At 40.9% G+C, this 27,874-nt stretch overlaps 1 protein-coding gene across 1 annotated transcript; it reads right to left on the reverse strand.

Annotated features, from left to right (window-relative positions):
• Nucleotides 1-495: 495 nt before the first annotated feature.
• Clul1 (clusterin like 1) lies at nucleotides 496-27,563 on the reverse strand. The gene is made up of 7 exons (XM_051153695.1): nucleotides 27,449-27,563; nucleotides 25,599-25,735; nucleotides 22,035-22,202; nucleotides 18,090-18,516; nucleotides 11,209-11,346; nucleotides 6,257-6,471; nucleotides 496-684 (listed from the first exon to the last, which is right to left on the reverse strand). Exons 1-7 carry the CDS (start codon nucleotides 27,561-27,563, stop codon nucleotides 496-498), a joined length of 1,389 nt encoding a protein of 462 aa, XP_051009652.1.
• Nucleotides 27,564-27,874: the final 311 nt, after the last annotated feature.

The following is a 27,874-nucleotide window of genomic DNA, read 5'->3' on the forward strand; positions in this document are numbered from 1 at the left end:
TCCTTATATTGATTCCAGAAGTAGAATAATGTGAAAAAGAACTTGTGTGACTCTGGATACATAATTAACTAGCTTTCCAAAGGCAAAGCCAGGCTTGGATGTGGTGGATCACACCTGGAGGTCAGTTGGCCTGGATTATGTAACAAGGATCTGTCTCAAAAATGATGGAAATGTTTTTAAAAGGCAAAACTAGCTTATATCCCCACTGATAATATAAGAGTTTCCAAGTCATCACATTCCTATGGGTCTCATTATGTGGCCCTGGCTAGCCTGGAACGGGGTATGTAGAGCAAGTCAGCCTTGAGCCCACATAGGTCTGCCAACTTCTATTTACGAAGTGCTAGGATTAAAGGTGTATGTGTGTCACCTTCTAGGAACATTTATAGCCTTTTAACAGTGACAAATTTCAGAGTTTCTCCTCAATTCTTATATTTCTATTATTTCTTTAGTGAGTCACCTACCCTGTCAACAAAGATTTCCTAATCAGCTATTCTCTTACCAAGTTTTAAAATGTCCTTTAAAATGCCGCAGAACTTTTGCTACCACATAGTCAATGACATTTGCGTTCTCAGCACTTTCTTCAGGTAAGTTCTGGAGTGTGAAGTTAGGGGAAGGCAGAAGGGTTGAGTCTACCGTAATTCCATCCTGTTTGGAAGAATTTCCTTCATGGCTGTTCAGAGCTGCCTGAAGAAGAAGGTTATAGATAAAAAGCTTTTCATACCCTAGTGCATATTCAAAATTAATAACATAGGCCAACAAAATGCATCAGTGGGGAAGTGTGTTGTATTGTTCCATTTTACCAATAAAGACCCGGGCCAGGTGTTGCAGTGAAAACCTGTGAGCTCAGAGAGGCAGAGAAAGCACCCAACTGACCTTTCTACTCAGCTCATGTCTTGATGGAAAAGGCCCAAAAGGCTCACTAGCTCCGCTGACAGCCCAAGAGGAAAAGGCCAAAAAAAAAAAAAACAAAAAAAAAAAAAAAAAAAAAAAACAAACCAAGGCCAAAGGCTTGCCAGCTCAAAGCTCAAAAAATCCCCAAAAGCTAAAGGCCAAGGAGCTGAAGAGCCAAAGAGTTAAAAGCTAAAAGCCCAAGAGCTAAAGGGCAAACAAGCTCCTTCTACTTCCGCACACTGCTTTAAACACCCGCCAACTCAAAGTCCCTCCTACTCTTTAATCCCTGTCAGCTGGATTCTTGCTCTGCCTCTTGACCTAGGGTTAACTTTATTAAATCCTGTGTACAGGAAGGTCTTAGATTAAAGGTGTGTGTTAGGGCTCAACTACACCAAACAAAAGACAGGTTTTTACAGTTCACAATCTCAGGGATCATAATGGGATCAAAGATCCTGCAACAGAAGGGTGCTTGCTGCCGAGCCTGATAGTCTGAGTTAGGTCCCTGTATCACATGATGGGTGGACAGAATCCAATTCCACAAGCTGTCCTTTGACATCCACTCACACGAGGCACTACTCATCTCCAAGAGAAACCAGAAAACTAACCTGAACTGGTGAATGTTTACTATTTACTATTGTTTGCTTTACAGACATTAATGTGGAATGCAAATTTTTGTAATTTTCCTAGGAAATTTACAGTTTGTGGTTTTATGTGTCATTTGGTAAGAACTAATCAAGTGGCATGCACATTGTATTCTTGAGGGCTCTCTCTCTCTCTCTCTCTCTCTCTCTTTGTTTTCTGTGATTTGGATTTGTTTTTTTTAAAAGGTCTCATTATATATTCAGGGTGACTTCAGTCATGCTTCAGCCCTGAGTGCCACACCTTCAAGCAGGTGCTACAGTACCTGGTTTAGTTACTCTCTCTTTACTTTCTTTTTGACTTTTTGAGACAGGGTTTCTTTGTGTATCCTTGGCTGTCCTGGACCAGGCTGCCTCACAGCCATCCACCTGCCTCTACCTCCTGAGTGCTGGGATTAAAGGCATATGCTACCCTGCCTAGTCCAGTTAATCTCTTAATAAGTTCCCAAGTGCATATAATGTATTTTTTAATCATTTTGATGGAACTAAACATTAAATACAATTTGATATAACATCAAGAGAACTATTTGGAAAAAAAAAACACTTTCCAATAAATTCCTCTATCAAAAACATAAATAGCAAATTTAATAATTCTATTTTTGCTGTTTGACATAGTATCTCATATAGTTCAGGCTGGCATTGGACTTGCTACATAGCTGAGGATTACCCTGAACTCCTAATCCTCCTGTGTCCATTTCCCAACATGCTCTGTGATTTACAGGTGCATGCCACCACACCTGGCTGCAATTCCAGCTTATAAAGGAATAGCCTGTGCCCATCGATTTACTTGCCTTTTAGTAAATCTAACATATAAGAAATGCCACAAACATTTGTGCCTAACCCAGTACATAATTGTATAGTAAATATCTATAAAAAACTATAAATAAGCAAGGGCCATAACTTTACTTGTTATAATTTGTGAAGTTCATACAGAAGGCTTTTTTTTTTTTTGGAGATAGGGTCTCTGTGTTAGCCTTGGCTGTCCTGGACTCACTTTGTAGACCAGGCTGGCCCTTACTCACAGTGATCTGCCTGCCTCTGCCTCCTGAGTGCTGGGATTAAAGGCATGCGCCACCATGCCCGGCCTCAGAAGGCTTCTTTTTAACACTTGCAGGTCTATGATTTGTACTTTTTTTTAACATGATGAAATAAGAGCTGCCTTGAGAAGAATGGCTTATATAGGCCATTCTTTTATCAAAGCAGCTGAGTCCACTGATTCTTGGGAGAGACCCACACTGCTTCTCACCATGGGTATTTCTAGTGCTCGCTCTGTGTGAGCACAGTGTTCAGTGCTTCATCTGAAAACTGGAGAAAGTAGCAGTATCACCTGCTGTGGCTTAGATGTGATTTATCCCTTCCACAACTCATATTGGAATTTGATTATCAATGTCATGTTACCGAGAGATGTACTAGTCACATCTAGAAGCATCAGTTACTAATAAGCACGGGCTACAAGTTGTTACAAAGCAAGTCTGGCACCTCCCCTTTTACCACTCCTCAGTCTCTCTCTCACAAGTTCTATTTCCATATTGGTGGCTTTTCCTTCCTGGCATGCATACAGCAACACATGGCTCACTTCAGAAGATAAATTTGGACTTTCCAGTCTCCAGAATTGTGAGGTGAATCAACCTATTTTCTTTAAAAATTGCTTAGTCTTCCATTTCCTCCTTCCCTTCCTCCCCTCTTTTCTTTTTATCCCATCTGCCTCATGACCTGCTAGGGATGAAGCCCAGACCCTCACACATTGAGGTGGGGTGAGGCAGTCTTGTTATGTAGCCCTAGCTAGTTTGGTACCTGTTATATATCCCAGACTGGCCTTGAACTCTCTGAAATCCTCCTGCCTCAGCTTCTAGACTGCTGAGATTACAGGTGTTCACCACCATACTAAGCTTGTTTTGATTTCTTGAGACAAAATCTTCATAACTGAGGCCAGCCTTAAATTCCTGATCCTCTTGTGTCTAACTCTTAAGTGCTGAAGACTGCAGGCATTTCCCACAAACAACTTAAAAAAAAAAACTGTTATGAGTAGCTAAACTTAGTTTTCAAACTATGCATGGGCTACAACTTGTAGGTTGACAAAGAGCGAAATGTCAGATTCCCTAAAAACAGGCTGAAGCACCCTGGAACAGAGACGGAGGAGGTGCTGAATATGATCATTGCTGCAAACCATCTCTAGCTGCACCTAGGTTCACCAGAGAGTTCTGAAACACAGTCCGTGGCTAGAACAGGATTTGGTAACAGGAACCCAACTAGGGCACTGTGGTGGTTAACCTTGATGTCAACTTGATCAGAGCTGGAATCAACTAAGAGCCGTGCCTCTGGATGAGTCTGTTGTAGTATTTTCTGGATAGATTAATTGTAGAGGAAGGACCATCCCATCAAGTGGGTGGCACCTTCCAACAGTTGCCCTCATCTAAAAAGGTCAGAGGGGAAAGCTGTTGCTTTTTGCTGCCTGTCTTCAGGCCTTCCTGGTGAGTGCATTGTCTGTATTGTTGCCGCAGCCACCACTGCTATCCTCTGCTGCTGTCAAGACCGGCTTCTTTAGCTTCCAGCGTGGAATGAGGATGATGACTCTCCGCGAGTCCTCCATACCTTCATCACTAGAGGGGGTGTTGCTGAGGCTTCTAGCCTAGTAGGCTGAGTAGCTACTGGTTCTTAGCCTCTTGACTATGCAGATCACCGTTATTAAACTACTCAGGGCACATCATGAAAGTCAGTATAATAAGCCTCCTTTGTAATATTTACTCAGTTTTGTTCCTCTACAGAGCATCATATATACAGACCGTTGCATCTTCAGTTGCTATGGCCTGTATGTTTTGCACCCAGGTCTTCTTAGGACCCCTCCACCCAATGCTAACACCATAGGAAGCAATGTAGCACTTTTGTATAATTAAGGCAATTTGTGTGTGGTCATAGGCATGCATGGCTCAGGACGAAGTCAGCCATTGTTTTATGCAGCAAAGAGATCAAATGTGGGGGTCACAGCATAGATACAACTTAAGATGACAGCATGTTCTTAGATGATATTTAATTTAAAAACCTTTTGGATCTATTTTATGTTGTATGTCTTACTCACAATATGTCTGTATAACTGCATGTGCACGCCTGGTGCCTGAGGAGGTCTGGTCTCCTGGAAATGGAGTTATGGGCAGTTGTGGGCCACCCTGTGTTTCCTAAAAATCAAACATGGATCCTCTGTAGAAACAACAAGTGCCCTTATCCACTGAGCCACCAAAATTTAATTCTCTAGCCTTGACATTAGTTGGCTGGTGGTGGTTGGAATAGATACGGCCCCCATAGACTCATATGTTTGAATGCTTATAGGGAATGGCACTATTAGGAGATTTAGCCCTGCTGGAGAAAGTGTGTCACTGTGGAAGCAGGCTCTGAGGTTATATATGCTCAGGGTAAGCCCAGTGTGGTACACTCCATCTCCTTATGCTGCCTGAAGACCAAGAAGTAGAAATCTCAGCTCCTTCTTCAGCACCATGTCTGCCTACATGCTGCCATGCTTCTCACCATGACAATAATGGACTAACCCTCTGAACTGCGTAAGCCAGGCAATTCACTGTTCTCCTTTATAAGAGTTGTCTTGGCCATGGCATCTCTTCACAGTAATAAAACCCTAACTAAGACAGTGATTTAGTTTATTGTATCAAAAATAAATAAGTGCCATAATTTAACTTTTTAAAAACTAAGGAACAGAGGCAAACATTTTAATGTGGCTCCCATTATTCCCATTTTAGTGGGAAAACTGAGGGCTAGAAAGGTTAAAAATTGGGCTGGAGAGATAGCTCAGAGGTTAAGAGCAAAGGCTGCTCTTCCAAAGGTCCTGAGTTCAATTCCCAGCAACCACATGGTGGCTCACAACCATCTATAATGTGATCTGGTGCCCTCTACTGGCCTGCAGGCATGCAGGCAGAATGTTGTTTACATAATAAATAAATAATTTTTTAATAAAAATTAAAAAGAGAAAGGTTAAAGACCTTTTCCAATATTTCTCAGCTGTTGTTTTAGAGTATAATTTAAAAATCTGTATTTGTGTATATGGATGTTTTGCCTGAATTTATGTCTGTACATTACATGCATACCTGGTCCCTAAGGAGGCCAGAAGAGTGTGTCCCCTGGAGCTGAAATTAAGAGAGATTGTAAATCTGGAAATCAAACATGGGTCCTCTCAAGAACAGTAAATGCACTTAACTATTCTAGCTCATGGTGTCTAATTTTGAACTCTACTTTGCCTACAAATTTTCTGCATTAAACAGCTTAGGGTTGTCACTATCAGCTACAAACCTATACTTATAGAAGAATTAGTCGTTATAGACTGAAATGCATTTTGTATTTTATGACCTTGTCTACCATGAGTATAGGACCCAGAAAGGCTAAGTAAATGCACCACTAAGCTACATTTGTGGCCCTTTAAATTTTTTTTTTAAGACAGGGACTTACTAAGTTGTTTAGGCTGGCACAGAACACACTATGTAGTTCATTCAGGCCTTGAATTAAAGATCTTCCTATCTTAGCATCACAGGCAGCTAATGTAAAAGATGTGAGCCAGCATACCCAGCTTTCTACACCGTGAACTACATTAAGTCAAGTGGACTTGGATCACAGCTACAATGGAGTTATGTGTATTCCTTTCCAGCTTGTTTTCAAGTTCAGTTGTAATCAGTAAGTAACTAGCAGAATAGACGTAGCACATGCCATTCCTGTTGTGTGTTCCTTACCTTTGTTGAATTAAAGATGCCCTCAGTCACTGCGTTGTGGCTTGCCAGGTGAGACACCCATCCAAATTGCTCTCGCATCTTCTCCATCAGATATGTTGTGTCTTTCAGATGATACTGGGCCATCCAGACCATCTGGTCATACTGCTGATTGGATACATTGACTAATTTCAGGGCCTCAAGGAATTCTATGTGTAGCTCAGGTACATCAGGACAGTCTAGCACAGAGGTAAAGAAACAATGAAGAAAAGGTCCAGGAAACTTGGAAGTGCTTGTGTGGACTTAAGATCTAGAGTTCTTTGTTGTTGTTGTTTTTAAAGACAGGGTTTCTCTGTGTAGCCTTGGCTGTCCTAGGCTCACTTTGTAGACCAGGCTTGTTGGCTCTGTTTCTTAACAATTAGACTTTATTATACAATCAAACTATCCTATACAAGAGGGGGAAAGGGTTAAAGGGAAACAAGAATAAACCTTCCAGTATCTGTTCCACGGGACAGATCCCCAGGTGTCTCTGGCCTGCACACTGGTCTGGCCTGTAAGCTGGTCTCCCCAATCAACGTGCGATCCGTGCTCCAAAAACTGCAGCCTTCTCCTCTCCTCTCTGCCTGTGTCTCTCTCTGGCGTGCAATGGCCCGTCTGGGTCAGGATCCCTCCCCTCATCGACAACAGCCCGAGTCCCCAGTCCGCTTCCTGAATTTCAGACCCGGATGGCTCCACCCAGTCTATCACAACGTATCTGTGGTGTTTCCAAGGGGCAAAACCCGCCAAGATTGCTTTCACCTGGGACAAAGCTTACACTCCTTCCCACACAGGCTGGCCTCAAAATCACAGTGATCCGCAATGCATGCGCCACCACGCCTGGCAGATTTGGAGTTCTTAGTTAATGCTTGTTGTTTGTAGTAAGTGATATTGCCAATATCACTGTCAAATGAGACCTAGTTTAATTAATTGTTAACTATATGGTTTTATAAAACATAAGTGGGTGGATAACGAAAATATTTTCTTTTTTCAAATCTCACATGCTGAGCTGGAGAGATGCCTCAGAGGTTGAGAGCACTGTCTGTTCTTCCACAAGGTCCTGAGCTCAATTCCCAGCAACCACATGGTGGTTCACAACCATCTATAGTGAGATCTGGTGCCCTCTTCTGGTGGGCAGGTGTACATGCAGGCACAAATGTGGGCAGATTACTTTCTAAATAATAAATAAATAAATCTAAAAAAGTAAAAAATAAAATCTCACATGCTTATCAACTATATTTTAAGGAGTGTGGCTCAGGACTATTCCCCCTGCTGCATAATGTAAGGCCTTCTTGACCATTAGCCTTTCCTTCCAAAACACTGGCTAATGCATAAGACCCTTATCTGTCCCTTCTACAACACATTTTCTCCATCTCATCAAAGGGGGATTTTTTTTTATACAGAAAAGACACAATGTATACATTATTTGGAATGGCTGCCACAGACCATCTATAGATGGAAAAACAAAGGCTTATTAAATAGTTCCTTTTTAAAAGCTTTTTGTTGAGGCTGGAGAGATGGCTCAGAGGGTAAGAGTGCTGCCTGCTCTTCCAAAGGTCCTGAGTTCAATTCCCAGCAACCACATGGTGGCTCACAACCATCTATACTGAGATCTGATGCCCTCCTCTGGCCTGCAGGAGTACATGCAGACAGAACAGGGTATACATAAAAACTTTTTTGTTGATTCTTGGTGAGTTTCACATCGTGAACTCCAGTCCTGCTCATCTCCCCATCCCCTCATATCCGCCCTTTGATCTTGCAACCTCCCAAGATAAAGCACACACGTGCGCATGCACACACACACACACACACACACACACACACACACACACACATCACCACCACCACCACCAACAACAACAACAACAAAGCATAGAAAACATCTTATCATGGAAGCTATAGTATGTGTGTCCCAATGTATATCTCTCTGTCTACACATTTTCACTTTCAAAAGTTCATTGCAGTGAGTCATTGATCTGGCTCAAGATCTCTGGTTTTGTGAAACCATCAAATATTGGATCTTATGGGGACTCCTCCAAGTTATCCTGTTGTTGCCTTGTGTCATGGAGATTCTGCAGCTTTGGATCAGCTGGACTAGCCCATTCACACATCCCAACTGTTAGAAGATGATATAGATTTTGGGGTGGCCAATTCAAGAGTCCTGTGTAGTATTGGAGCTGGTCATCCTACCAGTTCTCCGTTATCCACACCACAAAGGTGGGCTCTCCAGCACTGCTATGGCTAGGCCACCCAATGCGGCCATCAGCAGGAGGCAGGGTCAGCTCTCCTATTCTCATGCCCTTGAGGCTGGGTCACCTGCACCCACACCTCCAGAGCCAACTTCACTGTGTTTCCCAGTCAAGGCATGGAGGGGTGGGCACCCACTCTCCCAAGTGCTGCAGCCTGTGAGGGCCTGAGACAGTTCTCCCACTCTTACACCCTAGAGGCTGGCTCACCTGTGCCTTAATCATCAGGGTCAGCTCCACTGTGTTGCCCAGGCAAGGTGCAGGGCCCACCCTCCAGAGTGCTATAGCCAGTGAGAGGGCAGGGCTACCTGACTACTGCTCAGGGGGAGGGAAAAGAGGAATATCAATACCAGGGACTGGGCATTTGTATGAAGGATGTCACAATCCCTGGAACTGAAGTTACAGACATTTGTGAGCTGCCATGTGGGCTCTGGGAATTGAACCCAGGTCGTTTGGGCAGTGCATGTTTATGTATTTTTTTTTAACATTTATTTATTTTATTTTATGTGCATTGGCATTTTGTCTGCTTGTGCGTCTGTGTAAGGGTGTCAGATCATGGAGTTACAGATAGGTGTGAACTGCTATATGGGTGCTGGGATATGAACTTGGGTTTTCTGGAAGAGCAGTCAGTGCTCTTAACCACTAAGCCATCTCTCCAGCCCAAACCTGGGTCATTTGGAAGAGCAGCCAGTGCTCTTAATCGCTGAGCCATCTCTCCAGCCTCATTTTTTTATTATTTATTTTATGAATTTATTTTATGAATGCTCTATCTGCATGTACGCCTACATGCCAGAATAGGGCATTAGAGATGGATATGAGCCACCGTGTGGTTGCTGGGAATTGAACTCAGAACCTCTGAGCAGCCAGTGCTCTTAACCACTGTGCCATCTCTCCATTAGGTCAAATTGTTTGTTGTTGTTTTGTTTTGTTTTGTTTTTCCAGACAGGGTTTCTCTATGTAGCCTTGGCTGTCATGCAACTCACTCTGTAGACCATGCTGGCCTCAAACTCAGAGATCTGCCTGTCTCTGCCTCCTGAGTGCTGGGATTAAAGGCTTTCGCCACCACTGCCCAGCTCAGCTTGGTTTTCTTGATTTGTTCTTCTTCAATAATCTTGTGAATTACACGTTGTAAATTGCTTCCATGGTTCCAAGAATTGACTGACTATAAAACGTTTCCTGACTGTCTGACCATATATCTACAACATTTACCTTTCTCATGATCATAAAAATAACTGCAGAACTCTGTTCTTTTAATCACTTCCTCATTTGCCATAAAAAGACTTTCCTTTTTATAGTCTGAGCCTCCTTCACTCTCCTACTCCTGAGGAGCATGCAAGTCTGGCATGTCCAAAAATATAAATAAATAAAATATTTTTGCCTTGCAACATCTTGGTATTAACTCATGGTTTTCAAAACTATAACAGTTTTATAAGAAAAAATTACAGTCTGTGTCTGGGGCTGGGGAGGGAGTTAGGGGAGTTAGGGGAAAGACAGAGAAATGAGGGGAGGGATGAAAAAAAAAAAAGGTTTCTAGCCTTGGGAAGGTTAGTTCTAGCCAGAGCTAGAGTGTGTGTGCGCGCGCACGTGCACACACACACACACACACACACACACACACAAGTTTTCTGGAACTTCTGAGGAAGATCCACTTTTTCAACTTAATTTAACTGGAAAGAACTACACTTTACAAAATTATGTCCTTATCTAAACATTACCTTCCACTTCCATGCATTTTCCTTCATTAGTCGATTTTTCTTTTCTTTGGAACATAAGGAAGTTGACCTAATTTGATCATTCTTTTTCCCTTCTGTATATGTTCATAAAATATATATATAACACATTTTGTTGTTGTTGCTTGAGACAGGGTTTCTCTGTGTAGCCTTCGCTGTCCTGGAACTCACTATGTAGACCAGGTTGTCCTTGAACTCACAGAGATCCACCTACCTCCCGAGTGCTGGGATTAAAGGTGTGTGCCACTGCCACCCATCATAACACATTCTTTAGCCTTTAATCATACATACAAAAAATCCACAGTGATGAAATTGAGAAAAATAGAAGAATTAGTTTACATACATTGGACGAGTAATTGTTTGTAAACCTTTATAAGGAACATCCTTACAATAGTCAGGTGGGCTGGGCATAGTGGTGGCATACGCCTTTAATCCCAGCACTCGGGAGGCAAAGGCAGGTGGATCACTGTGAGCTCAAGGTCAGCCTGATCTACAAAGTGAGTCCAGGACAGCCAAGGCTACACAGAGAAACCCTGTCTCAAAAACAAAGGAAAAAAAAAAAACAAAAACAAAAAAACAAAAACCAACCAAAAACAAAACAAAAGGTACAAAAGCAGGGCTGGGAGAGGCTTAGTTGCTACAGTGCTTGCTAGGAAAGCATGAAGCCCTGAGTCGAACTTTCAAAACCCAATTTATAAAAGTCAGACATGGTGGTGTGCTTAGAGTTCCTGCACTAGGGAGGATATGACCTGTAGCTCAGGCTGGCCAACTAAGACTATTTGGTGAGTTCCAGGCTAGTGAGAAACCATGTCTCAAAGAAAACTAAACAGTAGATATCACCTAAGAAATAACACCTAAGTTTCCCTCTGATCTCTGCATGCATAGGCCTATGTGTGCACATGTACCCATGCACATGAACACAGCAATACACACACCAGAAAGACATGATAAAACAGTTACTTACCTTCAGATAGGTAATCATGACATTTTTGGCACCTTTTATGAAATTTGAAACATCCAGATAAATTCTGGGAAAATTCCTCACATGTTCCTCCATTTTGCTCAGGTAACTTGTCTGCAGTCTTATTTCTCTGGTCCAACTCTGTAGAGAATACCACATTCACACATAAACATTCCTGGAATTTCACCATACAGGACTGGGGAGATGGTTACATCAGTAAAGTGCTTATTACTCAAGCTTGAGGATCAACATTTGATTCCTAGGACCCCTAAAAAGCCAAGTCTGTACTTTCAGTGTGTGTGCCTTCAATACCAGTGCTTGGGAGGTGGAGACAGGTGGGTTACTGGGTTTACTGGCCTGGCTAGCTTAGCTTTCTTGCTGAGTTCCAGACCAATGAGAAGATTAATTCCAGCACTTAGGAGGCAGGGGCAGGTGATCTCTGAATTAGAGGCCAGTCAGGGCTACATTTAAAAAAAAAAAAAGACTAAAAACAAAACAAGTAGGTGACTTCTGATAAACAACCTTCAAGGGTACGCACCCATACATGTATACACACTTAACATACATTAAATAAACAACTTTATTTTATTAAAAAATAACCAAAATTAAGCCAGATTAAGAATTTAAAAACCTGGGGACTGGAGAGATAGCACAGAGCACTGGCTGTCCTTCCAAAGGTCCTGAGTTCAACTGCTAGCAACCACATGGTGGCTAATAACCATGAAGAAGATCTGGTGCCCTCTTCTGGCCTGTAGGCATACATGCACACAGACTATTGTATAAATAATAAATTGTTTTAAAAAATTAAAAATCTTAGAATCTAGGCATAGTAATCCACGTCTGTAACTCAAGCACTTGAGAGGTAAAGGCAAAAGGACCAAAAGTTCAAGGCCAAGTGTTGGCAATATCATAGTCATAAAAGAAGTAGGATATAAAATTAACACAGAAAAATCAGTAGTGTTTCTTTTTTTAAATTTTTTCCTTATTTATTTGTTATGTATATAGTACTCTGTCTGCATGTACACCTGAACTCCAGAATATGGCATCAAATCTCATTCTGTATACCAGTGACAAACATACCAAGAAAGAAATCACCATAAACTTAAAATCAGTCAGTCTTGGGATAAATTTCACCAAAGAAGTGAAAGCTTTATAATGAAAAATTTAAGATACTGAAGAAAGAAGTTGAAGGAGACGCCAGAAGAGGGGAAGGCCTTCTGTACTCACATGTTGCTAGGGCTAATATCATAAACACGGCCATGCTAAAAAAGCAATCTATAAACAGAATACAACTTTCCCACCAAAATTCTAATGTAACTGTCCACAGTAGTTGATAAATTAATTTCAAAATTCATCTGAAAACATGAAGGACTCAAGACATCAAAAAATATTCTATTAAAAACTGTTGGAATTCAAACTAAGGCACCAGCCAAGGACAATACAGGTGGTAAACTTTAAACCCCTTCCCAGATCTAGCCAATGGTCAGAACATTCTCCACAGTTGAGTGGAGAGTGGGATATGACTTTCTCATGTACTCTGGTGCCTCACATTTGACCATGTCCCCTGGAGGGGGACACCTGGTGGCACTCAGAGGAAGGACAGCAGGTTACCAAGAAAAGACTTGATACCCTATGAGCATACACAGGGCAAGGTAATCCCCCTCAGGAACAGTCATAGGGGAGGGGAATAAGGGGAAAACGGGGAGGGAGGGAAGAATGGGAGGATACAAGGGATGGGATAAACATTGAGATGTAACAAGAATAAATTAATAAAAAAATTAAAATAAAAAAAACTGTTGGAAATATCACCATTCCTGATTTCAAATTATACAATAGATCCATAGTAATAAAAGTAGTATGGCATTAAGAAAAGAAATAGAAGCAGGGTGTGGCGGCACATGCCTTTAAATCCAGCACTTGGGAGGCATACGAGGTAGATCTCTGTGAGTTTGAGGCCAGCATGGTCTATAACATGAGTTCCAGGACAGCCAAGGCTATATAAAGAGACCCTGTCTCAATCAAACAACCCCCCAAAACCCAATAAATAAATAATAATATAAATAATAAAATAAAAACAGATGTTGACCAATGTAATAGATTAGCAGGCCCAGATATCATCCCACACTTCTACAGGCACTTGATTTTTGACCAAAAAAAAAAAAAAAAAACCCAAAAAATTAAATATTGGAGAAAATACAGGATATCCAACAAATGTTCTAGTCAAACTGAATACCATGTAAAAGAATGACATTATATCCTTATCCTGCACCCTCTATTTTAATGGATTAAAGACATTCATAAAACCTGATGCCCTGAATCTAAAAGAGGAGAAAATAGTTAATATGCTTTAACTTTTAGACAAAGGAATGATCTTTCTGAATAGGACCTCAGTAGTACAAGAATTAAGACACACAATTGACAAATGAGGTTTCGTGAAACTAAAAAGATTTTGTACAGCACCAGCATTCAAATGAAAAGTCAGCCTCTAGAATCCTTACCATCTCTACGTTTGACAGAGAGTTGGTATCTAGAATACATAAAAACTAAAATAAGTAAATAAGAACACCAACAACCCAATTAAAAATTGGAACACGGGGGCTGGAGAGATGGCTCAGTGGTCAAGAGCACTAACTACTCTTCCAGAGGTCCTGAGTTCATTTTCCAGCACTTACGTGGTGACTCAAAACCATCTGTATTGTGATTCAATACCCTCTTCTGGTGTACATGAAGACAATGTACTCATAAACATAATTAATGAATATCTTAAAATTGGAACACAAATAATCATTTCTCAAAAGAAAAAAATGGTCAGCAAAAGCATTTAAAAATAATGTTCAACACCCTTGGTCATCAGTGAAATTTAAAACTCTACTTTGAGAGATGGAGAGATGGCTCAGGGGTTAAGAGTCCTTGCTGTTCTTGCAGAGAATCAGGGTTCAGTTGCCAGCACAAACATTTGTAACTCTAGTGCCTGAGGATCCCTCTTCTGGCCTTCATAAGCACCATGACATGCACATGGTGCACAGACATACATGTAGACACAATACCCATACACATAAAGTAAGTAAAATAAAATCATTTTGAGATTTTTATCTTACCAAAATCAAAATACTAAGATTAAAAAATAGATGACAGATGTTGGCATTGATTTTTGAAAAGGTAACACTCACTGTTGGTAGAAGTGCAAACTGGTACAACTACTGTGGAAATCAGGTGGAAGATTCTTCAAAAGCTGGGAATATATCTACTATGTGATCCAGCTATGGCATCTCTGGACATATCCCCAAAGGATTTTACATCCTACTATAGAGATACTTGCTGATCTATGTTTGTTGCTTTTCTAGTCACAATAACCAGGAAGTAGAAAGCTAAATGTCTACCAAGTGATATTGGATAATGAAAATATATACACAGTGGGACATTATTTGGCTATAAAGAAAAATTAAATCATTAAATTTGCAGGCAAATGGATAGAGTTGGAAGTAATTATCCTGAGTCAAATAGCCCAGACTCAGAGAAATGAATGCTACATGGCACTCCTATATGTGGGTACTACTTTTGTCTCTATCTGTGTTTACAAGGGGCTATGAGGCGAGGGAGATATTTCAGGGAAAGACCAGTAGAACATCCTCTAAGTTCTTTTCTTTACGCTTATAAATTAGTGTATCTCAACCTTCATTGGAGAAGCTTCTTTTTGCAGTGGATGGCTATTAATACAGAGACGCACAGCTGGTCAACATTCAAAGACTAAGAGACTATAGAGTGCTTGCCTCTAAATGGGAAGGTTTTTTTTTTTTATCTAAAACTCAAGAGATTATCTCAGAAAAGAGGTCAGAAGGGTTGTGAGAGCCTTTGCTGGGGACATGATAGCGCCATAGCACACATGAACTCATTGTGGCTCGGACTGCATGCATACGACCTATGCAAGAACAAGCCAACCAAAATCTCAGGCTGGATGGGAGAGGGGATCATAAAATACTACTCTTATCTGAGGAGTTAGTGGCAGTTGATGGCTGCTGAATGAGGAGAGCAAGTTTTCTTCAAGAATGTTCTTCCTCAGAAGATAGCCATATTCTAGTACTACACTCATGCACTAAATGGACTCAATGAGTTTTTTGTTTTGTTTTGTTTTTAAAGATTTATTTATTTATTGCATATACAGTATTCTGCCTGCATGTATACCTGCACACCAGAAGAGGGCACCAGATCTCATTATAGATGGTTGTGAGCCACCATGTGGAGGGTAGAGGAACTATAGGAGAGGGGATAGGGTGTATGTGATTAAAATTCATTATATGTAGGGACGAAATTCTCCAATTAAAAAAAAAAATATTTTTAGCTAGGCGTGGTGGCACACACCTTTAATCCCAGCACTTGGGAGGCAAAGGCAGGTGGATCACTGTGAGTTCGAGGTAACCTGGTCTACAAAGCAAGTCTAAGACTACACAGAGAAACCCTGTCTCAAAAAAACAAAACAAAACAAAACAAAAAACAAATATATATATATATTTAGAACATAGGTTTACCTTTACTTGCTAAATAGCAAATCATTTAAGAAAAAATTTTGTTTAAAATTCAAGGCCAGATTCCTTGGCTACACATCAAGTTTAAGGTTAGCCAGAACTAAACTATTTAAAACTATAGTTGGAACTATATAGGAATTTGAAAGACAGTAGAAATGTTTTAAACCAGGTGGTACTTATAACAGTACCATTCATTTTTGCATTATATATACATATACTTTCATGGATAGTAGGTTAGTAAACTGGGTATGGTTGCTCTTACATATAACCGCAGTACTTGGGAGGTAAAGTCAGGAAGATCAAAAGTTGGTCATCCTTAGCTACATCAAAAATTCAAGCTCACCTGGGCTACATGAGACACTGTTTCCAATAAATAAATAAATAAATAATCACTGGGTTAAAATTTTTGAGACCCTTCCAGAAGAATTACAAAAAATATAAAATTAATAAAATTTAAAATAGCATTAAGTGTCAAGATAGTTTAGAATGTTTTTTAAAGATTTCCTCTTTTCTTTTGGGTTCTCTTACCAGTTTCAGCTATTTTTATAATTTCAGATTTTAGTATGATTGTGATCACTAAGCCCATCCATGATGGCTTTCTGACCCACAACACTAGTAGCTCATCATTAACCACTGGACTTGACAAGCTCTGTGTATTAGATTCCTTTTCCTGCTATAGCAGAGTACCACAGAGTGGCTTGAAACAGTGTAAACTCATTATTCTGACGTTTTGTATGTCAGAAATTTGCTGTGGGTCTAACACTTGATACTAACACTGGATCATTACCAAGGTGTCAGCAGGGCTGATTCTGTGACAGTTTTTAGGAAACTCCTAGTGTGCAATTATGTCTAGCTTCTAGATGCCACCTACACCAGGGCACAATATGAGTGACATCATACCACAACCCTCTTTCCCATGATGCCATCCCTGTTTTTTCCTGGCTCTTTGCTCCACTTTTGAGAGCATCTGGTTTTGGTTTTTGTGTGTGTACGTTTTGCAATCAGATCCAGGACTTGTGTGTGCTCAGCAAACACTCTACCACGGACTACATTCATAGTCCCTCCCACTTTTAAGGACCTTTGTGATTACATCGAATCCTACATAATCCAGAATATGGTCCATGCTTTGAGGTCAGCACATTCACAACCTCAGCTCTGTCTGGGCCCCACTTTCCTCTTATCCTGTAACATGGGGCTCATGGGTTCTGGGAACATCAGCACATACACAGATAACTCCAGGTAATTGTTAATTCTTTCCACCACAAGGAGCAGAGCTCAATGTTTTTTTGTTTTTGTTTTCTCACACAGCCAGGAGGTGATGGCATACTTCTTTAATACCAGCACTAGGGGGGCAGAGGCAGGTGGATCTCTGAGTCAGAGGCCAGCATGGTCTACAGAGTAAGTTCCAGGACAGCCAGGGCTGCACAGACAAACCTTATCTCCAAATTCAAAATTTCTCCTCATTAAGCAGATTTTCTAGGGATGATTTCTTATTCCTTACTAACCACCTGTATAGAAAATTGATTTTCTATAAGTCACATTAAATGGCCTATGGCCTCTGCCTGACTGATTGATCGATAGTTCACCTTCGCCTACCTGGGAAAGGACCATTTATCTTTTGTTGGGCTTGCTGTGTGACATCTAGAGGAGGGGTCTTAGAGACAGAAAAGGTTAATAATGTAACATAGGTCTTTTTGTGTGTAGTTGTTTTAAGTAGGTTGGTTTGTTGGTTTCTTAAGGACTGAACTAAGCAGGGTCTTTTGTTTTGTTTTTCAAGACAGGCTTTCTCTATGTAATAGCATGGGCTGTCCTGGAACTCTCTTTGTAGACTGGTTGGTCTCAGACTCACAGAGATCTGCCTCCCGAGTGCTGGGAGTAAAGGTGTGCACCACCATGCATGATTTAAGCAGGGTCTTATACATGCTAACTAGATAAGTGTTCTACTGAGCTGTATTCCAAAACTGTGTTCTATCTAATTAATCAATTTTATTTTGAGATAGTCTTACTATGTATCTACAGCTGGCCTGGAACTCACTATGTAGAGCAGGCTAGCCTGGAACTCATAGAAATCTGCCTGCATTTGCCTCCTGAGTGCTGGGGTTAAAGGCATGTACCACCATTTGTAGCCTTTATTTTCAATGTTTGCATTTACAGGGACCTTAGATATCCAGTTATCATAGAGGTTGGATGGAACAGAAGAGCAGAATTGTCCACCAAATGCATGACTGAGCACATGAGTATGTAGATACACCAGCATATACCACCAAAAAAAAAAAAAAAAAAACCGCAAAAGGAAAAAAGGAGCAAGAGAGAAAAGAGGAGAAGAAAAGGAGAGAGGGAGAGGGGTCTTTAGTAACTGGCCTTTGTGTGGTTCCCACGAATCCTCAGCTACATTCAGTGTCTTCGTAATTATATCTCGGACTCTCCCATAAACAGATATACTGAAATTATAAAACAGGTGTAAGAAGTTGGGAATGTCCCACTTTTGCCCAAATTCTTCCTTTTGGGTTAGCTCTTTAGGTAAAACTGGGTGGTATGGCTCCATTAAGTCTACATTGGTCATGAAGTATAATTGGAAAGCCTGGTCAAATTCTTGCTGCATCTGTTTAAAAACGTATAAACTCATGTTGAAGAGAGATTTCACATCCATAGTCAGCTGGCTGAACAGGTTCTCCATTTGTGTCACTAGTAGATCGTCCTCGGTCAGCTGTTTGATGGGAGGGGGGTCCTTCACATCTTCACTGTGAGGAAACAGAAATCGGTACATTTTCCTGAGAAATTGCTCCATCTGTGGAGTAGAGTGGGACATGGAATTAAAATAAATATGTGTAGAAGAATTTTAATCCAGCGACATGGCTACCCAGGCTGAAATACAGACACACCCTTAGCACACACCTTTAATTCCAAACAATGAAGGTAAAATTAGTTTGTAGAAGGAAGCACCCATGTTTCAAAGTGATATCTAACTGAGTGGCAGACAAAGTGACAAATAGGAGAAAGATTTGACAGAATAGGATATGGCCGACTCTTACAGGATGCAGAGGAAATGGACCCTACTTAAGGGAGCAGCACAGAGAATGAGAAAGAGGAGGTAGTTTTACCAGGAGAGTTTTACAGAAACAGGCTGAAGAGAAAATAAGCTAGACACAGGTGAAGACAGAATGAACCAGAGAATGAGAAAAATCCAGAGATTAGAACAGATGACTAGAGTTAATTAGAGGACAAGCAGAGCAATTCAATGAGAAACTCAGAGCCAGATTGAGTCAGCTTGGAAAGGAGTTTGAGTCGGAACAGCTAAGTTGAACCAGCCTGCCAGAGTTCAGGCAGAGAGAAAGGGTGAGCTTATTCAGCAGTAAGACTCAGATCGCAAAACATTCTAGGCCTAGATTAGACTGTATGTAGGCTAGAAGCTTCCAGAACTAGGACTGGGTTAGCAGGTGGAGGCTGTAAGCCTCCAAGATGACATTCGGCAAATGAAAGTTACTTTTACAAAGATGTTTTTCTTCCTGTTCTACTTCTTTATGAAAAAAATTAAGTTAGCTTATGGTAGTCATTCTAAATTAAGTTCTGTATGAACTAGGAAAAGGTGACTTTGAGGTGGTATATTACCATTCTTATAGATGGTCTTAACTTTAACTGTGGACATGGGTCCTGAAGTTCTCCTGGTTTAGATTTCCTCACAGTGAGCTAAAAAGGTCAAAATATAGTAGACAAGCTATAACCTGATGATCTGGCAGCAGCTGACAGGTCACTGACTACAGACTACTGTAAAATTTGCCTTAGAACTATAAAGAATGCTACTATCTTTCACCTCCTAGTTATTATTGTTGTTGTTTTTGATTACGTAGTAGAATATTACTGTCTTTATACTCTGTTTCTTGTTATCTCTAAATTAATTCATGACTGGGTCCACCTTCTCTTGGTGGGAAGGCCTGACGGCACTCAAAAAAAGAATAAGCAGGCTACCAAGGTGAGACTTGATAGCCTATGACCATATAGTGGGGGAGGAGGTCCCCCTCAGTCATAGACCTAGGGCAGGGGAATAGGGTGAAAGCAGGAGGGAGGGAGGAACGGGAGGATATAAGTGATGGCATAACAATTAAGTTGTAATCTCAATAAATTAATAAAATAAAAAAAGGAAAAAAAGAAAAAATTAATTCATGAAAAGAAAAAGATGACCATATCTACACTAAGCCATAGATGTTAGATATAGCTTAGGAATAGGTAGTTATATATTAGGTTGCTTAGTGACAATTGTAAATTGACAGTGATAATGCCCAGTTTGTTATAGTCAAAGGAATGAAATCCTAGTCACAGAGTTCTGAGTACCATTCAGTGGAAGGCGATTATCCAGCAGCGCACTATGCAGTATCTAAATCTTTATAGCACAGTGCTAGAATGTCTTGAGTGCTCTCAGCTATGGAATGTTACTTCTGGAGCATCAGCCTCCTGCTGTTCAGACAATTATCCAGGAATCTGTGTAGGACCTATGCCTTTTTCAGAAAGAAATCTGGATGGATTCCTGCCTTCCCTCTGCCAGTTTGTGTTTACTTATTCCATCTATACAAATAAAACTTCAAAACCTGGTTGTGGTGGCACATGCTTTTAATCCCAGCACTCTGAGAAACAGAGGCAGGCAGATCTCCTTGAGTCCAAGGCCAGCCTGGTCACAAAGAGAGTTCCAGGACATCCAAGGCTATTATACAAAAATCCTGTCTCAAAACTCAAAAGAAGGAGGAGGGAGGAGGAGGAGGAGGAGGAGGAGGAGGAGGAGGAGGAGGAGGAGGGGGAGGAACTAAAACTTCAAAGCTGGACAAGGTGGCACATGCTCTAGCTCCTCTAGGGACTTAGGGAGAGGGGGCATTACTCTAGCCAAGGAATTGAGAAAGAACTTGGCAACATAGCAATACCCAGTCTCAGAAAACAACAAAAACAAGCCCCAAGAAATGTTCATAAGGTTACATCTCTGGCCCAAATGAGAATGTCCCCCATATCTTCTATTTCCAGCAGTCATGTCATTATGTTATAGCACATCAGAGAATGTCCATAGATGTAAAAGTAGAGCAGATGCCATCAACAGTGTCATCAAATTAACGTGACATATTCCTTATTCTAGTGGCTGTTCTTTTGTAACTGAATGTGGCACTGCCAAGCCAGAGTATAGTGTAATTACTGCATATATTAATATGAAGAATAAAATTCCATTCCATTTCATATACAGCTTACTTTTTGAAGGGGGGAAGAAAATCCAGGCCAGAGATGTTACTGGGGCACAGCTCATCCTATGTGAGCCACCACCCTCTGTGTAACCCTCTGCCTAGAAGATAGCAAAAGGACATTAAAAAGAAAACATGCCAGTCCTACAGAACACATGGATAGAGCAAAAGGAAACGTGCAGGCATGCACATTTACTTGAAAACACAGAAGAGGAAAAGATCACTGAAATAGATGATATGGTACTGAACGTCTGTAATACTAGCACTTGGGAGACTCAGGTGGAAGGGTCATGGACTCAGGGCCAACCTAGGACACATCTCCAGGGGAGAGTTTGCACCATAAACCAAAAGAGGGAGGGAGCAATGAGCTTAAGTGTAGGGCACACATCTGTGACCAGAACTTAGGGAGTGGAATCAGGAAGACAGGTCATCTTTGGCTACATACTGAATTTGAGGACAGCCTGGGGTACATGTAGAATTGAAAAAGGGTGGGAGGGAGAGGTGGGGGAGGTATTTTCAAATACATGGTTTTTAGGATAAACTATTAAAGAAGATTTAAATAAAAGACTGCAGTACTATGATTGAAAGTGCAATTAGACAGCGATGCAGTGATATCACACGCCGTTATCCCTAGCTTGGGAGGCAGAGGCAGGTGGATCTCTGTGAGTTTGAAGGCAGCCTGGTCTACAGAGTGAACTCCAGGACAGCCACAGTCTCACAGAGAAACCCTGCCTCGAAAAACAAAAACAAACAAACAAAAAAAGCAATAAGGCAGATATTTATTGGATTCTTCCTCAAAAGAAGACACATAAGCTATGGCCCTTGTTGTCAAAGGGCTTAACAGTCTTTTGGGAACCTGCCCACAAACAGTGAGTATAATGCAAAGTCAAGGCATTTCTACAAGAGTTACAGAGTGTAATTAACAAGGGAATAAACACTGATGGTTATTCTAAAATGTAAGTCCTGCACACACAACTGGTGATACATAGATGGTGTTACTCTCTATTTTAAAAATTAATATAATTTAAAAATCAAGATGGCCCGAATGCCTTAAGAACCCTCAAATAGTGAGCTCTCTTTTTCCTCTTACCATATTTTTCAAAGAGGACCAACCAGGTTGGCAAGCTGTATAAAATCTCATGCAGTTACTTTCCAGACATGGCCTGCATTCATCCCAGGAATCCACAGAAGATGCCTGACATAACTTTTCTTCTTCCTCCAGATGTTCTTGCACTTCATTCATGAGTTTCAGGGCCTCCTGGTTACAATGTACAAGCAGAGGTCTCATTTCCATTTCCTGAGTCTATGTATACCTTAGTTGCATTGCTGAACTCAGTTGATAGAGTGTTTGCCTTGCATTCACAAAGCCCTGGTACCACCTAAGCAGGCACAGTGGCACACACCTGTAATCCCAGCTCTCAGAAGGTGAAAGAGGGAGGACCAGAAGTTCAAAGGTATCCTCAGCTACCTAGTGAGTTCAAGGCCATCCTTTGATGCATAAGACCTGGTTTCAACAGAAATTAAGTTTGAGACCCTCTTCATGGTTTCAGTATTTTTTTTTATCTTCACCCTCTATTTTCAGTTTGATAAAGAGATTTCTGAATGACCCTTTATTGAATATTATGAAAATGTCATTATCTGTCCATTAGTTCACCAATATTCATTGAATACTTGCTGTATGATGGACATTGCAGTAAATGTGGATGAGCAAATTAGCAAAGACATCATCACCTCTATTTGGGAGCTATGGTGATTACCTTTGACTTCTCTATCTGCATGGTTAGTCCATGATGGATATAGAAGGTGGGCTTGAAGTCTTTGAAAAATGGTATTTTAATTCTCTAATTTAAGCTTCTTTAAATCATTTTATGTGTTTAGACACTACAAGAGAGCGCAATTCTTGTATATAACCAATGAGTTACAATGATTGGTTTTTTTCTTCTTGTCTGTATTCCAAGCATGCCCCCTTGTGGCACTTGGCTAGGGCTTGTTATTGTTGATGAGGAGGCAACTGCAATGACACCTGTCCCAGTTCTGCCCTGGAGGCCCCCACAGCTCTATAGCAAAAAAGGCCTGTTTTTTTTCTTGTATCCCTTATTAGCTCTCACATGCACATCATGACACAGGCAGGGTTTGTGGATGATAGTGTTTTTTATGCCCTCTTGAGCTGTTCAGAACAGTGTGGGAACCTTGAATCTTCTTAAGAATGGTTATTTCAGTAACTAAGAGTGCTGCTCTTGCAGTGGACAAGAGTTTGGTTTCTACCATCCACGTCTGGTGGCAATTCCAGGGTATCAAATTCCTCTTGTGTCTTCTCTCAAATAAGATAAATATTTTTCTTTAAAATGGTTATTTCATAATGGAAGGCATCCTGGACTTTTTCAATGAGTTCCAGTTTTGAATATTTTTCGCATTGTTCCCTTAACCCAAAATCCTAGTATTCCTACTTATGAGCTAAAGTCACTGTATATTGTTGGGCAAATTAGTATAATACTTGTCTTATTGTTTGCAGTTCAGAACAACAATGAAATATGTCCCACAAGGCTTTGGTGGTGAGATAAGGAAGCTAAGCACATTGTTATAACTCATGACTCTAGGCTTACTCCTGTCTCCAGTAGAGTCCAAATTACATGCTTCCAAGATTTGGAAACTGGCATTCCTATGGATGAAGTAGGGAATGTCTTTCCAGTCCCTTCTGATTCCCTTAAATATTCTATGCATGGACAGGTTCATTTCACAGAAATATCCCACAGAGTTACCACTGGGGATGCAGTGGGGTTGTTTAAGAGCTCTGAGGTTTTTTATTTGACTGGAAACTAAGATGTTCTTAGTGCTGTGCATGCTGTAATCCCAGCACTTGAGAGGTGGTTGCAGGGGAATCAGGAGCCTGGGCTACGTTAGACTCTGTCTCAAAGTCCCCAAACCAACCAAGCAAAAATATATGTTTTGGGGTATGGAGAGATGGCTCAGAGGTTATTAGCACTGGCTACTTCTCAGAAAGTCCTGAGTTTAATTCCCAGCAACCACGTGGTGGCTTATAACCATCTATAATGAGATCTGTTGTCCTTTTCTGGCCTGCAGGCATACATGCTGACATAATACTGCATGGCTAATAAATAAATCCTTTAAAAATATTTGTTTTTAGTATTGATTAATGGGGAAGGGGTGCGACGATGAGCCATGGTAATGCCAGATTGCTTGGGCTGAGTGGCATTCAGTAGTGGCAATTGTGGCTCAGTGGTAGAGGCCAGCACCTCAAAAACTGAAAATAGAAAAATAACATGGGACTGGGATGTAGCTCAGTAGTAGAGGCCCCTGTTACAAACACTGACAATGCAAAAAATAAATATAATAAAATGTGCTAGGCCAGCATGCTATTTATAAACTCTGGTTTGTTAGAGTGCTTTCAGACATTCTACCTGCCAACTGTGTAAGGACCCTTAGGAAGAGGTCCCCTCGTTCTACTTGCTGGGGTTACCCTAGTTCTCTGCTTACTTGTCTTCTAATTATAATAATGAGGTCTCTTCTCAGAGGACTCAGGTGGACTAAAGAATTTTTACCTAGTTGCAACTAAACTAACATTTTTTACATTTCTCTATTTATTTACATGTGTGTGTGTTTATATGTGTGTGTGTGTTTGCATGTATGTGTGTGTGTGTGCATGTGTGTGTGTGTGCTTGTTTCTGTGTGTGGCACAGGTTGCCATGGTGTGCATGTGTAGGTCAGAGGAGAGCTTGTGAAAATCCACTCTCTCTCTCCACCAGGTTGGTTCCAAAGATTGAACTCAGGTCATCAGGCTTTGGTGGCAAGTGCTTTTACCCGCTGAGCCATCTTGATGACCTGCAACTAAACTAACTCTTAAAAAGAAAAAGAAAAGGCCAGACATGGTGGCACACTCCTTTAGTTGCAGCACTTGGGATGCAAAGACAGCCAGATCTCTGTGAGTTCAAGGCCAGCCTGGTCTACAATGTGAGTCCAAGACAGCCAAGGCTACACAGAGAAACCTTGCTCAAAAAACAAAAAACAAACAAACAAAAAAACAAAACCAGAAAACAAAAACAAAAAAAATTGTAACCAGGCAGTTAGGAAAAAGAAATAGGGGAGGGAGCTCAATTCCTTCTTAGTGACTTGGGACTGGTTACACTGCTGCTGATGAGGAAAACTTAAACTGACCACTATTTTCCTAACCCAAGAGATAAATTGAACCTTAAGAGATAAAACAAACATTGGGTTTTGCATCCTATCATAGATTCTCCCAAAGGTGAGGACGTTGGCACGTAAGAACTCTAAGGGTATTTAGGAGTGGTATCTATTTTTTTTTATTTAATTTTGGTAATGGGGATTAAGAAACCACTGATCTAGCCAAAACTTCAAACATGTTTGACTCGGTATCTTAACTCAGGTGAGACTAAAAATGAAGCACTCTGGAAAAGCAGCCTTCTTAACCAGGCATGAATCCTCAAACCCTCGTATTCACGGTCCTGTGGAAGATGGCTAGATATGGAAGTGTAAAGCTTCCTTCATGTTCTCAACTCTAAACTGTTCCTCAGAAAATGTGACATAGGGAAAAGTCTCTCATTAATTGCACATATTTATTGTTGCAATTTTTATAACCCAAATGTTCTTAAAAACATGTGGTTTTCAGTGATGGTACCTGCTTTTCTTCATTGCATTTCTTCAAGGTTTTCATCAGTTTGGCATACTCCTCCTCTCTACTTTCCATCATGATTTTCATCTGCTTAATGCCAATCAAAGCCGTCTTCACCTCTCCTACATCTGCCTCTCCCACCTCTGCCTCTGCAAGACCAAAAAGACATGTTTGGAGTTTCTTTCTTTTTTTTTCGAGACAGGGTTTCTCTGTGTTAGCCTGGATTCACTTTGTAGACCAGGCTGGCCTTGAACTCAGTCATCTGCCTGCCTCTGCCTCCCAAGTGCTGGGATTAAAGGCCTGTGTCACCACGCCTGGCTGGAGTTTCTTTTAATTTGATCAGATTAGAAAACCATAACTTCAAGCCGGGCGTGGTGGCACATGCCTTTAGTCCCAGCCCTCAGGAGGCAGAGGCAGGTGGATTGCTATGAGTTCGGAGCCAGCCTGGTCTACAGAGTGAGTCCAGGACAGCCAAGGCTACACAAAGAAACCCTGTCTCAAAAAAACAAAACAACAAAAAAAAGGTAAAACACCATAACTTCACCAGTTTTTGGTGCCCCCTAAATAGAAGCCTAATTGTTTGTATACAGCCTGGAGCTCTAAAGCACACATGACAAATTAAATGGCAGCTGCCACTCTGCCACTGCCTTCTGTTTCTCACATGGGAGCTCCTGAACAAAAAAAATTTTTTTTGAGACAGGGTCTCTCTGTGTAGCCTTGGCTGCCCTGGACTAACTTTGTAGACCAGGCTGGCCTCGAACTCACAGCAATCCACCTGCCTCTGCCTCCCGAGTACTGGAATTAAAGGCATGCGCCACTACCACCAGTCTGAACAAATCTTGTTTGATCTCAGTCTTGTCATTTTCCCCAAGGCCCTGTTTTTCTTTATCCATTTTTTGCTATCACCAGAAAGTCAAGTATGTTTGTATTAGAACAAAAATATGAGTTTTTCTTGATAGTTTATATGAAACACCCAGCAGAGGAATTTAAACACAGTGAAGAATTTACCTTTTTAGAAGCCAACAGACTAAAAATGTATGTTATATAGCACACGGTTCACTAGTAACCTAATAGAAGTCTCTTTTATACCATTAACTGGCCCTTGGTGGGTATAAATTCCCTGCCATTCTGTCTTCTCTTTAGCCAGTGTGGCATTTTGAGGATGTTATTCTTGCCTCTGAATTTAATTACAGGCTCAAAATCAACTTCATCTTAGCTAATTTATTTGCTAAATGTCAAATGCCTCAAATCTATATCACCAAACAAGGGTCACAGATTAAGGGCACAGAACAACCAGATTTACTGGCATGACAACCTACCCCTTGACCAGTTTAAAAAATAATGGCACAGGGGCTGGAGAGATGGCTCAGTGGTTAAGAGCACTGACTGCTCTTCTAGAGGTCCTGAGTTCAATTCCCAGCAACCACATGGTGGCTCGCAACCATCTATAATGTGATATAATGTGCACTGTATACATAATAAAGAAATAAATTTTAAAAAATAATGACACAGATTGTTTTAAGTTTTTAGATGCCAGGAAAGTGTTTTGCTGTTCATTGAAAATGTGTCAAGATGACACCAAACATTTGGATAATACAAAAGAAAATGTGGGCAAAAGTTGGCAAGTTTCATCTGCATAATAACAAACACCTGTTCATGTGAAGGCTCTCTTGTGGAGACTTACTGTCGTTTTCTATTTTTACCCAGATGTTTGACATCATGAGTACTTGGTTTTAAGTCCTGGAGAAATTTTTACTATGAAATGTAATGAATAAATACACTTATCTTTCAACTGCTACTGCAAGCCCCTATAAACATCAACAGGACAGGCAAACTCATAAACAGGGCAGATAAGCCAAACGTACTCTTCAGGTTTCCGTCTGTAGCAGCTGTGTCCTTCCAAGCAGGTGCACTGTGACAACATTTCAACCACAGCAGATACACAGAAAACACCAAGAGTGGTGGGTTCATGGTCCAGAGTTCCTAAGAAGGGAAAATCAACCTGCTTTTATTCTTTCCTTGAGGCTACTCTTTTGCATAGCAATTGAAAACATATGGTGTTGCAAAGCACTTTTTCTGTCAATTTCTCTTTATGAGTTTAGACACATGTTAAAATGGCTGGAACATAAGAATGCATAAACTATGAGTTCAAAAACCAAACAAGCTCCATTTAGTCCTATTTTATTTACATTCTTCCAGACAGCTAAATATGTACATCAAGCCGGGCATAGTAGTGCTTAGACACTGGGGCATTAGAGTTGAGCGTTCCAGGACATTGTGGG

The sequence above is a fragment of the Acomys russatus genome, chromosome 12 (genome assembly GCF_903995435.1).
Source record: "Acomys russatus chromosome 12, mAcoRus1.1, whole genome shotgun sequence".
NCBI classification, from domain to species: domain Eukaryota; kingdom Metazoa; phylum Chordata; class Mammalia; order Rodentia; family Muridae; genus Acomys; species Acomys russatus.

Coding starts and splice junctions, on each gene's coding strand:
- Clul1 (XM_051153695.1), bottom strand. CDS start 27,563: ATGAACCCACCACTCTTGGTGTTTTCTGTGTATCTGCTGTGGTTGAAA. Junction 6,472..11,208: donor TCATGATTACCTATCTGAAG/GTAAGTAACTGT, acceptor CCTCTGTGCTAG/ACTGTCCTGATGTACCTGAG. Junction 685..6,256: donor GCATCTTTAATTCAACAAAG/GTAAGGAACACA, acceptor CTTCTTCTTCAG/GCAGCTCTGAACAGCCATGA.